At 50.2% G+C, this 13,534-nt stretch overlaps 1 protein-coding gene across 3 annotated transcripts in view; it reads left to right on the forward strand.

The window, feature by feature from the left end:
* Positions 1-11,869, forward strand: part of LOC144102482 (high affinity choline transporter 1-like) — a 30,197-nt gene extending 18,328 nt beyond the window's left edge. For 2 of the 3 annotated variants that reach the window (XM_077635748.1, XM_077635755.1), the window contains one exon: positions 11,396-11,869. In XM_077635748.1, the coding sequence (XP_077491874.1) occupies positions 11,396-11,428 (33 nt within the window). In that variant the 3' untranslated portion in view covers positions 11,429-11,869. The remainder of the gene's footprint in view (positions 1-11,395) is intronic. The other variant, XM_077635760.1, reaches the window with a different exon arrangement.
* Positions 11,870-13,534: the final 1,665 nt, after the last annotated feature.

Consider the following 13,534-nt stretch of genomic DNA (forward strand, 5'->3'; position numbering starts at 1 on the left):
TCCTTTAACTCGTCGGCAGTCCTGTCCTGGTTGTGGTGGCGGTCGGGGCAAGCGTCATTCCTGACCCGTGGTTCCATCGAGAGCCACTCCGAGCCACACATCCAACAGTCTACATAGAGAATTTACAGTAGTTATACATTTTCTGGCCCCTTGCAAATCGCATCTGCGCGTTTGCATACTTTGTTTCGGCGCCCGCCAATTGGAAGCAGCGACAGCTTCGATGCGACGCATTTCCAGCCGCTGCCAAGGCAGCGACCTTACAGTCGTTGCTCTCAGGCGCAGCTCAATTTTTTCTCGTTGCGTCCCTACACGTTTGAATGAATTCTCGGGCGGGGCGTTTCCCTGTCGTAGAATTTCGTGCGAAATAGACGGCGAAGCTTCGGTGACAGGCCCGGGTGGTTGTGCAGCCGTAGAAACGGTGGCATCAGTTATCCTGCAAAAACAAGTTGGGCCATTGCTTTCAAACTGCCGCCACGTGTGCGGATCATCGTCGCCATAATCAAGATTACGTCGGTTGCAGCAAACAGGCCTCCCTCACTTATTTCCAATTACCTGTGTGCTGCACCAGCAGCGGTAATCTTCGAATCTCCTAATCTCATCCGACTCCCTGTTGACCCCTGCTACGTTTCTTTTTCCTTGGAATCTACTCTGTTAACCCATCAGAGGCCATCGACTGCCGATTCTCCGTAATGCGTGCATATACTGCCCGAGTCCATTTCCTGCTCGCAATTTCCGCTGGGAAATCGTTACCTTGTGCGCATTTAGGCCGCACAGTCGTCTTACTCGGAGAGGGAAATCAAAACTGGAAGCCCTGTGAAAATCGAGTTGTGGGCGACATTTCATTGTATATAGTTTATTTCTTTTCTATAAAATGATTGCGCGCCGTGGCCGCTTGCGCGCACTTTTTTTCGAACGCAGCCTGGACGTTAGCGCGCGAGCGGCGCGAACTTGATTGCTTGCTCTTTGTATTTTGTAAGCAGTGTGCAAAGCTCTCTCCTGTCCTCTCTGCTATCGCTTCCCTCGGTACTTTTCCTCGCTATCCTTTCCCTTTAGCCGCCGCGGTGGCTGAGTGGTTATCTTGCTCGGCTGCTGGCCCGAAAGACGTGGGTTCGATCCCGGCCGCGGCGGTCGAATTTCGATGGAGGCGAAATTCTAGAGGCCCGTGTGCTGTGCGATGTCAGCGCACGTTAAAGAACCCCAGGTGGTCGAAATTTCCAGAGCCCTTCACTACGGCGTCTCTCATAGCCCGAGTCGCTTTGGGACACCCATAAACCAAACCTTTCTCCTTTCACCTCCGCCGGCTGCCGCTCGGGCGCTTAAGATATTAGGTAGCAACTGCCGCGGCCGGCAACGTTCTTTTGCTTCACTTTTTTTTTTAATAAATCACTACTACTAATACTCCTAAATTAAGTTTGCGTGCGCAGTATACGCACCCTTCAAAACGTACTTGAAGGGACCATGGTAATTTGCTCGTCTGATCAGAAGTGCACCGTTGAAGGCCATTTGAGCAAGCAAGGTGGTTTCAACTATCTCTTACACAAGACAATAATGAATGAATGTGCTGTTTATTTCGAAATGGAGGCTCGAGGCCGTTATTTGGGGGAATTGGGTTGTTAAGGAAGGGAGAAGTTTTTTTCCCTCAGTTCGCTTTTTCTTTTGTTATAGTCTCGTCACTTCCACAAGCCTTTGGCGCAGCTGGCTGCGGCGGCTCCCTAAGTGATTCATCAAATATTCACAGCAAACAGCAACTAAGACGCAGCGGGATTCGAGACGAGCGAAGACCGCTTGGGGCCTTTCGAAACGGAGGCTCGAGGCCGTTTGTTGGGGGAATTGGGTTGTTAAGGAACGGAGAAGTAGGGAAGTAAATTCAAAGATGGTTCTTTGCGTTTCTTCGGAGGGGCACTGGACCTCTCCAAACGTGAATTCGACGGTGTTGAAGGAGCAGACGATGATTGATGCCAGATGATGAAGACAAAGAGAAAATATATTTACAGGATGTACAAGGGCAAACTGCGTTACAAGTTGAGTCACACAGAAAGTCAAACTGTAAGTTAAAAGATCTCACACAGAGAAACTCGACAAGACCTTACTCATCGACCCGAGGTTAGAGTCTAGGTCTGTACAATTACGTGCCACTGCACGGAGCCTCTAGCTCAACTAGACAAGACTGCTCTTCAATGATTTTACATGCAATTTTAAAGGTTTTGCAAGCAAAGAAGTTAGGGTGGTCATTTTTCGAGGCCCGCCCTAAGCTTCGATAACCAATGGAGGTAGCCACAGCCCCTGAAGGTTGGACCCAACTTCGAGCCCGGGGCTTGGCTAAAAAAGAAAAAAGAAACACATGCAGAAAACATTCTGAAAACCCTCTCCCCGAGGGGGGCGGGGGGGGAGTTATCGTCCTTATTGCTTGATGCTTTTCCCTTCCCTGCCGCACCCGCACGTCGCCTCTCGAAGGATGAAAAGTTGTTTTTCAGCTAATTGGCGGGACCACTGATCCACTGGCTCGCCGCAGGAAAGTCAGACGGCAAAGAACCGCGACGCTTCGGTGCCATCGAGAATGCCAAAAAAAGAAGAAAAAAAGTCTATCGCGGAATGCGAGGTGGTCCGCATTCTGCCGCAGTGGGAATGCTGCCTAAGACCAAGCGGCGCCACGTGCTCGTTGTGTGCGCCTGGCATGCCTTCTTGGCGCGCTTAACAAGGCCAGGAGCCTTAGGCCGTCACAGTGGTCAATCAGCCAGTTCCCCCTGCGCCTTTGCCACTGCTTGCGGGGGTAGGGGGGGGGGGGGGGGTGAGGGTAAACCGGAGGCCCGTAGTGACGGCAAGCCAAGGGAATAAAAAAAAATGTACGCGTTGGTGAAGCGCCGCCTTACAAGGGACCTATTAGATACTTGGGAGGAAGTCTTTGTTGTAATGAATAAAATTAACTAGGAGTGAAAAGGTATTTGCAAAGAGAGCAATTATTGCGCTATGCATCAAGTGGTCTGGAGTGAGGTCATGAAACAAGTTTATATCACCCAGTCAGGCAGGTTCCTTCCTCTATTTTGTTTTCCTCTCCTCCCGATTCAGCCAGACCACACCGAACATTCCGATTACACAGTCTTGCCTAATTTATTCCCATATATTCACAATTGCGGTGACACCACTCTGCCGTCGGGATGCGGCCTCTCCTCTCGGCATCCACGACCCGTCTGTCTCATTCTCCTCCCCTCTCTTCCCGGTCCTCCTTTCCAGCTCGCTCTCCCTCGTCCTTGCTTCCCCGCTGCTCCCTTCGGTCGGCTCCCTGGGAAGGCATCTTGAGCTGGTTCCCGTCGTTACGCGCAGACCTTGGTCTTATCCGACGATGTAACTGCTGTTCGGGGGGTCTCTCGTCCGTCGCCGCTGAGGGGCAAGCACACACGTAGAAGCACAAAGCGCCGGCTAATTCTTGGGCGCGCCGAATCGCCAGCGCGTACACGCACATAACCGCGGCGGCCGTTTCTTCCGGCTACGTTCGCATGCGGTAAGGCCGCGCGCCCGACACACCCTTTCCAACACAGCATTGGCTTTTTTTTTGCGGTCTCCTGTTCTGTCTGCTGCACCGACCCTTATTTCTGTTATTTTTCGGTTTTGAGTGTCCTCCGGCTTGGAGCGCTCCGAGCTGGCTATGGCCATGTGGCGGACGGCCTGAAATCACGTAATAGAGTTTTGCTCTCTCTGTCTCTTACGTCGTTCGTTCTGCAGCGTGGCCGTTAGCACTTACACGAGTAGGTGCATCTCTGCACTATGAAAACGCATGCACGATACCCCGTTAGTTGAAAATCTGCTTAAGCCCTGAGACAACGAGCAGGTGTTCCCTGCGCCTACCCGCATTTTGTTTCGTCGTGAACAACGCCCAGCGCGCGCTGTTTGGCGGGATGGTGCTCTGCCTTTTCCACACCTGCAACTGACAAAGGCTTCTCCGCAAAGCACTTTTCTCGCACCTCTGCGCAAACGTGCAGAGAAGTTTTCTTGCAGCAAAGCGCTCTTCCATTTCTTCTCTCTTGCGTCGAGAGAACCGCGCGGACGCTCTGCGAGTGCCGCCAAAAAGAGTGGCCCCCGTGTCTGCGACAGAGAGCGAGGCGACGTGCACCGCGGGGGATGTGCTTTCGTGTTGGGTGTCTGCGCGCTCCTCCGGCTCAGTAAACACACTCGTAGTCTGTGTAAACACCTCCATCTCAGAAAGCTACGCAGGTGAGCATGTGTGCCGCGAGTGATCCTGCCCCGACCGCCGAAGCGCAGCGGCGAGCAGGATTGAGCGCCGACCCGGCTGTAGAGACGCATTTCGCCCGGAAGTTCGCCCTCCAGATGTTGTTCCTCTACCGATAAGCCGATTGTTCTGTCTTTAATGTTGTAGGTTGGTCTCACAGACAGAACAAAAGGAATATTTTCTCCCTTACGGCGGTGCGGTGGCCGCGGCAATGACCAAGCCGCAGCGCTTGTTAAGGCGAACGCCGATCAAAGGGGAGGACCAGTGTAGCTGGCGCGATTATGAAGATGCCCTAAGTACTGTCGAGGAGAAAAGTCTCCAGGGCACTCGAGAGGCGATTGTTAGAATTGACGCTTAAGATTAACTTAATGTTACAAATACGCGCTGAAGAAATGAAACGATTAAGCCCTCACGTGAAGGAAATACAAAAGGATATATTTACAATAACCTATTTACACGCCAAAGTACATGCTCGCAAATTCGCACACCTTTTGCGCACTCGCACCGTCGAGCATCGCGCGCACACTGTCGTCCCTTGTCGTCCGTCACTTGGCTGAGTCGCCTGCCAGCGCCGCAGGGTATAGCGCGCACTTGCAGTGCACCGGAAGCGCGCGCACACACACACTCACGGGTACACGCGCACTGGCCCCCTTGAAAGGGGACGGTTCGTACCTCGGGTAGCGGGGGCATTGCCCGCGGCCCTAACGACTACACCAATGAGCTAACGAAGCGGGCGCTCATAGGTCTTTTCGCAGAACGGAGGGTGGCGCCACGGACGCCCACCTCGCACCGAAAGCACACGTGTGGACACAAAAGAACGCTCGCTGCACGGAACGACACTCGCGGAGAAAAACATGTATGTGAGAAATGGCCCTTTCTTGCACGATCTAGGCGAGAAACTGCGATGTAGTATACGAACGATCGCCTGATTCCGCTAGCATGCATTAGAGAAGACAAGTCCAACTTTCACCTCCACAAATGTGTTGTCGAACTTCCGGACGACAACGAAGTTAATTACCGCGCGCATCCTGGAGGCTCGCCCTCGACAGTATGTAAGACTAGCGGAAATGTAGGTGGTGCCGTCCTATGAATACAGTAGGGATTGAAGTTCCGAGAACCTGATGGAATGGCGGCTAGGAAGTTAATGGGTGAATATGAAAGCGTGTGATGAAGCTTCGAAAGCACAGGCTAAAAGCCACTAGCTGAATTCTTTGAAACTATCAAAACTCATGAACGTTAAGAAGGTCACTGTCAAGCAGAGCATAAACGGTGTGTTTTCTGCTCTCTTAAGCTTTCGGGCTTGTGCTCACGTACCTCACTAGGCGGGCCAAGGAATCCTGTGCGTACGACGCAGCATGACAACTTTCACACGACATGTGGTGTTTAAGATTCCTCATACATGCGAAAAGGTATACCTCATGCCAAACAGGCCGATGTATTAGTGGCAGGCGGCGCGAGCACCACAACTGTTTGGGATCTACTGACGGAGCAAACTTGCCTCGCCACTGCCGTGAGTGTGGCTGCTACTACCCGCTGTTCAGCAAAGTAAGCTTTCTTGGCAGGGGCAAAGAAGAGAGCGAAATTCTGGATGCATACTTCCTCTGTGTGCATGGTGACGATTGCATTAGCGTAACTTCGGTCTGCTTGCTCGAAAAAGAATTTGGGTTTTAGATCACTGGCGGTAGCTTTCCTGTCTCTCTTCCATTTTCATTGCCGGGTGATTGATGCTGGGTGCATGCGCCGCATGCCCTGTTAGCCCTGCCGTGGAATGTATTTTCACGAATAAAGCGCAGTTAACAGTCCAGTGGTCGTGTCTGTGCGTTTTTTCCTCATCCTTCGTCAATTCGACCGGTTGTGCTCTTAAATTTATATATGTTCTGTGCTAGCATAATCGCAGCGTAGCAGCCCACTGGGTACGCCTTACGCGACACTAAAATGCCATGCTGTTAAATGAGTTGTCATTTTGGAAGAAACATTGCTGAGCGGCAGACTTTAAATATGGAATAAACTAACTCTTACGCTCTTGTCGTTCCAGACCTTCCCGGTTATTTTCAAGGGCTCTATTTGTAAGCTGTTTATTTTCCGTTGTTCGTCTCGCGTCTGTCTGGTCCGGTGTCTGGTCACTCAGATATACCCGCAGCTTTCAAGCGTCTGTGGAAAGCGACACGGCCATTGGGCGGTTGGCGACCGGACCGAACCATTGGCTGGCATTGACTGCGACATGCAGCCGCTGGTGAGGTGTATCGCAGCGCTCTGTCAACACCAGGCGGCAGGACGTGCCCGCTGCATGCCATTGGCTGCGATATGCATGCAGCCAACGGTGAGGTTTGGTCGCCTTCTACCCAATGTCGAGACGCTTGGAAGGCGCGGGTGACCAATAACAGAGCACGAGAGACGGACGCGAAATGGCCGTTTTAAAATGGACAGCTTATACAATACTGGCCCCGGTGCCGAAACACGGGCGCGTTTTAGCTTTCATGGCTGCGTAGGAGAGGCGGGCCACCGGTACGTTCCACGCAGCATCTACCTCCGTGTGCGCTAACGACTGATTTGACAGCCGCAATCGGCACGCAACCACTGCCTAAGCGATTGCTGGACGGGGAGCAAACAGTCGCCCGCAAACACGAGGGAGCCGGAACTAATCGTCTTCGGCGGGCCAGAAAAAAACATGCGGCAAACCAATGCGCGCAACAAGCAAGAACGGAGAGCGGCAGCTCCCGAGGAAATGATATGCGACGACGCGCCAGCCTGACTGAGGCACAACGTCAAGCAGACGGACAGAATGTTGCTGACACGAGAACAACCACAAGAAATCGCCAGCCGCTGAACTTCGTCTTTGAAAAGTACCTTCACAGTGTTCATTGTCTAGACTTGGTGGCACCGTTCAGCTCCATGAGCCTGCAGCTCCACGAGTCGTACATTTTGATATGCTGGAGGCTGTGTTCGGGCAGCGTGATTGTGTGTATGCAGCGTAACCTGTAAGCTGAGCGTGCATCGCTTCGACTGTCACCGTTGTTGCTTTGCAGTGTATAGATAGGGAACCGGGACTTTCTATTGCTATCATGCTGCATCATTTATCTTCATCACTGGGGCAGCCCAGGTGCCAAACCATTAACTACTAGCTCGAAGCGACCTTCAAGCACTCGTGTATAACCGCAATGCAAAAGCACCCGAGGTCGCACAAGAGAAACGTTCCTCGGTTTAGACAGGAGGAGAGATATCCGTCCTTTCTTCCGTGATGAACCACAATCCGAAAACATTCAAGAGCAGGGCTTCTCAAAACTTCCCAGTGCAGTTCGTGTGAAACCGCAGCGGTCGCCGAGTCCCCCATTAGGGTTCTTGTAGCAGTTCTGATGGTCTAAAGATCTGGACAAACAAGCCGAACAGTTATCTCTGTGCAAACAGTCAAGAAACATAGCAGCGCACATACAGACTTCAATGCCAAGGTAGGGAAGTCGCAGGCTGGAGACTAGGCAGTATAGGCGACTATGGCATAGGCTCTATGAATAGCAGGGTGGAGTTGTTCGTAGAGTTCGCAGAGAGAAAAGGATATTGCGGACCATGAATACCTTCTTCCGCAAACGAGAAAACAGGAAATGGACATGGAAGAGCGCCAATGGTGAGACTAACTGGTGAGGCTGGTTACTGGTGAGACCTCATACTAGGCGCCCACCCTGGCATCGTGCAGGATGTAGAGGTCCTCGGTAAGGTACGTTGTAGCGACCACGGAATGGCAAGGTCTCGAATTAGCCTAGACTTGAAGAGGCAGCGGAAGGAACTAGTGAAGCGGAAGCCTATTGACGAGCTAGCGCTTAGAGGGAAAGTAGAGGAATTCATTATATCGCTGAACAGATATTCGCTTTAACTGAGGACCACGACCTTAATCTTCAAGCAATGAACGACAATCTCACAGCTATATTTACAGAATGCGCAATAGCACTAGGCGGTAGGTTGGTTCGACGAGCTAACGAGAAGCTATCTCAGGAAACGAAATATCTAATTAAGAAACGACAAAGTCTTAAGGCGTCTAACCCGACAGACAGACTAGAACTGTCAGAGCTATCAAATTTAATAAGCGCAAGGTAGCCGACATAAGGAAGTTTAATATGGAAAGAATCGAACATGCTCTAAAGAACGGAGGTATAGCCTAAATGCGGTGAAGATGAAACTAGGCATAGGCAAAAACCAGATGTATTCGTTAAGAGACAAACGAGGTAATGTCATTAGCAATATGGACTAGGTAGTTAAAGTAGCCGAAGAGTTATACACAACTCTATACAGCAGCCAAGGAAATCAGGACGTTAACTGTCTCCTTAAGTAGGGACCACCGCAACGGGGCTGAGCGAAGAAGAGGGATTAAAGAGAAATGTGAGTGGCGGGTCAGGAGCGGTAGGAGGAGGGGGGGCGGTGACATAAGGGCTGCGTTCCAATATTCTAGACGTCTAACAAGGCATCTAGTGTGACGTCTACGAAGCCGTCTATATGTCCATGTATTGGAACTTGTCTACAGCTCACGCCGCCTCGCGGCATAATAATGTAACTAAAGCATATGAACAGTTGTACTACAATTTTTCTCAAACTGAGCAATAACGATAATTAAAAACGTGTTTTCAACAATTTTGCACATTTTTTCTGCTATGACTCTGCGCGTAAACCGGACCGGTGGATGCGCCTTTCGGTCAGTCTACTTGTAGCAGACGGGGCCGCTCTCCGAAGACGATGCTAAAGACATATGCGATTATTCTTTTATTATTGATGCTAAACTGTACATGCTCCTCGAACGTGCTCGTCCAGACGGTCCTGTAAACATAAGAAAGGATACGAAAGACTGTAATCAATATGCGCGAAATGCGATACGGCTAATATACACTGCAACAGGAAAACAGATGCGTGCCATTAAACCTGCTGTCTGCCGTACGTGGTAATCGGAGACAGCGAGAAACCTAAAGACAGCAGCGAGCTTTAATCCTGCAAAGACTAAAATCAATTCGCAACATGCCGGTGTGTTTGTTTTGAGAGTGTAGAGATAAAATGAATGTACGCGAAAGAGTTGATGAAACTGATACAGCAACAGAACACATTTTTTAACCGTCACGCCAGCCGTCTTAACGCCCGTCGAGGAACCCAACGACAGCGACGAGTATTAATCTCTAAAATCAAGGTGCTAATTAAGATCCGGCATCGTCAGATGCCGGATCACGTAAACAGACCACGTAAACGGACCTACAGCGTGCGCTGCTGTAGCAAAGCTCTCAACTGTACGATTTTCTCCTGCGTGATTCACTGCTAGGAATCGCACGTCCACTAAGATTAATTAGCCACTAGTTTGCGTACCAAATAACATAATGGAATGACTCACATTTTTCCATTCCCATACTCCGGTTACAGTCCGACGCACGCAAGAGCACGACTCGCTCATCCGCGTACAAGAACTCCACCATCTATAGACAGCAAGTTAGCCTGCATCGATGTGGACTTGGGCGAAGCAGTAGACTGCTTCGTGAGAAATGGAACGCGTCCCAAGATGGTGGCTGTCCGGCTAGACGTCTAAGTAGCCGTCTACTTGGGAGTATTGGAACGCACCCAAGGTGGCGGGTGACACGCCCACAAACGGCACAATGCGGCACCAAAAGCACGGGTCTATCAAGGCGACATGCAGGGACCCACTTCCCGTTAAGATTTCCTTATTAGCGAATGGCGGGCAAGGATTTTGAGCGCGCGATGCACATGGGCAGCAGGGATCCGCCGAGAGGGACGAGAGAAGCAGTTTGCTGAACTCGACGTCAGGTGTGCGCACGTTTTATGACGCTCGCCTTTTTGCGAACGACTGTGAGCAAACAGCAGAAATGCACGAACTGTATTGGGTTCATTGAAACATATAAAAACTACAAAGCGGCCGTAATTGACGGCAAAATTCATCCCAACCGCAGCTGACTCATGTTTCGTGCGGCCTAGTAATCTCCGATATAGGGAATGAGAACCATAAATTAGACCGGGGTGTCAGGACATTTTGACATTCCCCTGGACCAACAAATGTGCCTGTCTATAGATGTCGAACCGTGCCGTCTACGTAATAACTGATTTTGTGGACGCAGCAAACTATTGATTCTGGGGCTCGTTACGAATTCCAAGCTCTGGCTAAGGCCGGGTGCGAAATGACCTTGCTTTGGTTACCTAGAGGTCGGCGGGCAGTTCGGAGATTTGGCGGCACGTTGCGTTCCTTATGGTCGACAACTAAGTAAGAACGCCACCGCTGCTTGGGCCCTTACAAGAATATTCGACGTCTGGAAGAGGTGCACCATGAAGATGTCCCCAATCAACAGGCACGATCACAGAGACACTGCGTACACTAAGTAGTCCACGCGGTGCGACTGAAACCGCATTATTCGCTGCTAACAACTTCGATTTTAAGGGCACTGTTCTCTCTTAAAATTCCTTAGGCGCCATGTTTTTAGCGCCGGGCGGAGGAGATAAATGCCACGAACCAATTTTCGCGTTTTCTGTTGCCTGTGCGACGAAGACTTCGGGTGTTATATTTCTACTTACTAAGGCGAAAACATTTAATGGCTCATGCTCGCGACCGTGTCCGTCCGCGCGTCCTTCCGTTCCGCTCTTCAGCAACTCGATATGAAAAAAAGAAACCTTTGTGCACGATGGAATTCCAACCATCATCCTTCCATTCCGCAGCTGAGCGTGCTAACTACTACGCTAATTCCTACCAACTCATATGTAGCTCTCCTTGTCTAGGACGCTGGAAAGAGTTTGTGGAAAAGCGTCGAATCAGACGGATGCCTCCCAAACGCCCTCCAGTGTCTCTAGCATTTAAGATTCAAAAACAACTGTGTACTTAATCAACATATTAACCACACATCAGTGACACAAGCAGCAATACCGCGCTAAAGGCTTTCGCCTCACCCCACTTTAGGTCATCAAAGTGGCCCCCTGAATTTTGGTCGGATGCACTTGCGATATCGGAGTTGTTGATTTGCGCGGAGGATTCTATATAGCTAGCTCTGAGAACGCGGTGCCTTCTGCCGATCGCATGAAAGTGCATACACAGGCCCACCCAGCGAACACTGATTCAAAATTTCCCTCCTACTATCTGCCGCCACACTTAGGCGGCAATACTTCTCGCGAAGCCTAATTCACGAATGCAATTTTTGGTTTCAGCTGTGTTTTGATGGAGTTATAGATCACCTGTGAAGGCGACATAAGAGTTAAGAAGTTCGTCCACTACGCGGCGTGCAGCTGTCGCACCGCACACGACCGAATGCAGCGAGAGCAGACCGAGGCAACGGCACCCGCCGCCACACTGCGCAGCGCACGGCGGGCAGAAACGCCGACACGGAGCGCAACACTGCGCGCGTGCGGACAGAAACGAGGCTCCCCGCAGCGTCGGCTAAACACGCTGCCCGTCTGCAAACCCGGTGCAAGTTGTGCGTATGTGTGGCAGAATCACTGACGCCGCGGGGAATGATCAAACCACGACGCTTGAATGCAGTCGGAATTAAGAGAGGTGGGACATGCGCGCCTCGTTCGCTTCCGTCCGCTCGTATATTGATTTGCGAAAGCTTTGAAGGTTCACGCAACGCAGGCTGAATCCCCGGCGGAAGAGAAATCTAGCTGTAAAACTTGGTGCAGCCTTGGACGCCATTTTGTGGTTCTTGCGGTGTTTGTTATCTTATTGGTTGCTGTCCCCGCTAAGGGCGGAGACAGAGGGTTTAAAACCAAGCGCTCTGGGTTGAGCGGGGGCTGAATTCTTCTGATCCACGATTTAGTCATGTAAATAGTTTTCTCCTTGCTTTGTTTCTTCTCGTTTTTTTACCTATGTTGTAAATAAATAGTTAACCTTCTCTTTTCCTTGAGTAATGTGAATGTTTGCGAGTAGAACCACCGGGTCATCAAGAAACCCCGATTTCATCATCAAGTAGTTTCCTCTCATCGCCACAGGAAGGGGAAACTCAACTCCAAGTGTCGTGCCAGAATTAAAATAGCGTTACTCCGTAGCTGATGCATTAACTCTCCTAGCGCACTGCACGGGACTATTTCGTAGTTCACCCACTGTTTATGCAGTCCATGGTAGAGAAAGGTTGGTCAGATGGTTCTTGATAATCACGCAGTGAACAAGAGAGGGAAAACCTCGAGGTGCTTGCCTTTTTATGCAGTAAATCACATGTACGGTCATTTACAAAAGTTGCCAAGTGTCGTGCCAGAATTAAAATAGCGTTACTCCGTAGCTGATGCATTAACTCTCCTAGCGCCCTGCAAGGGACTATTTCGTAGTTCACCCACTGTTTATGCAGTCCATGGTAGAGAGAGGTTGGTCAGATGGTTCTTGATAATCACGGAGTGAACAAGAGAGGGAAAACCTCAGGGCGCTTGCCTTTTTATGCAGTAAATAACATGTACGGTCATTTACAAAAGTTGCCAAGTGTCGTGCCAGAATTAAAATAGCGTTACTCCGTAGCTGATGCATTAACTCTCCTAGCGCACTGCACGGGACTATTTCGTAGTTCACCCACTGTTTATGCAGTCCATGGTAGAGAGAGGTTGGTCAGATGGTTCTTGATAATCACGGAGTGAACAAGAGAGGGAAAACCTCAGGGCGCTTGCCTTTTTATGCAGTAAATAACATGTACGGTCATTTACAAAAGTTGCCAAGTGTCGTGCCAGAATTAAAATAGCGTTACTCCGTAGCTGATGCATTAACTCTCCTAGCGCACTGCACGGGACTATTTCGTAGTTCACCCACTGTTTATGCAGTCCATGGTAGAGAGAGGTTGGTCAGATGGTTCTTGATAATCACGCAGTGAACAAGAGAGGGAAAACCTCAGGGCGCTTGCCTTTTTATGCAGTAAATAACATGTACGGTCATTTACAAAAGTTGCCAAGTGTCGTGCCAGAATTAAAATAGCGTTACTCCGTAGCTGATGCATTAACTCTCCTAGCGCACTGCACGGGACTATTTCGTAGTTCACCCACTGTTTATGCAGTCCATGGTAGAGAGAGGTTGGTCAGATGGTTCTTGATAATCACGGAGTGAACAAGAGAGGGAAAACCTCAGGGCGCTTGCCTTTTTATGCAGTAAATAACATGTACGGTCATTTACAAAAGTTGCCAAGTGTCGTGCCAGAATTAAAATAGCGTTACTCCGTAGCTGATGCATTAACTCTCCTAGCGCACTGCAAGGGACTATTTCGTAGTTCACCCACTGTTTATGCAGTCCATGGTAGAGAGAGGTTGGTCAGATGGTTCTTGATAATCACGGAGTGAACAAGAGAGGGAAAACCTCAGGGCGCTTGCCTTTTT

Source organism: Amblyomma americanum, chromosome 1, assembly GCF_052857255.1.
Source record: "Amblyomma americanum isolate KBUSLIRL-KWMA chromosome 1, ASM5285725v1, whole genome shotgun sequence".
Classification (NCBI taxonomy): domain Eukaryota; kingdom Metazoa; phylum Arthropoda; class Arachnida; order Ixodida; family Ixodidae; genus Amblyomma; species Amblyomma americanum.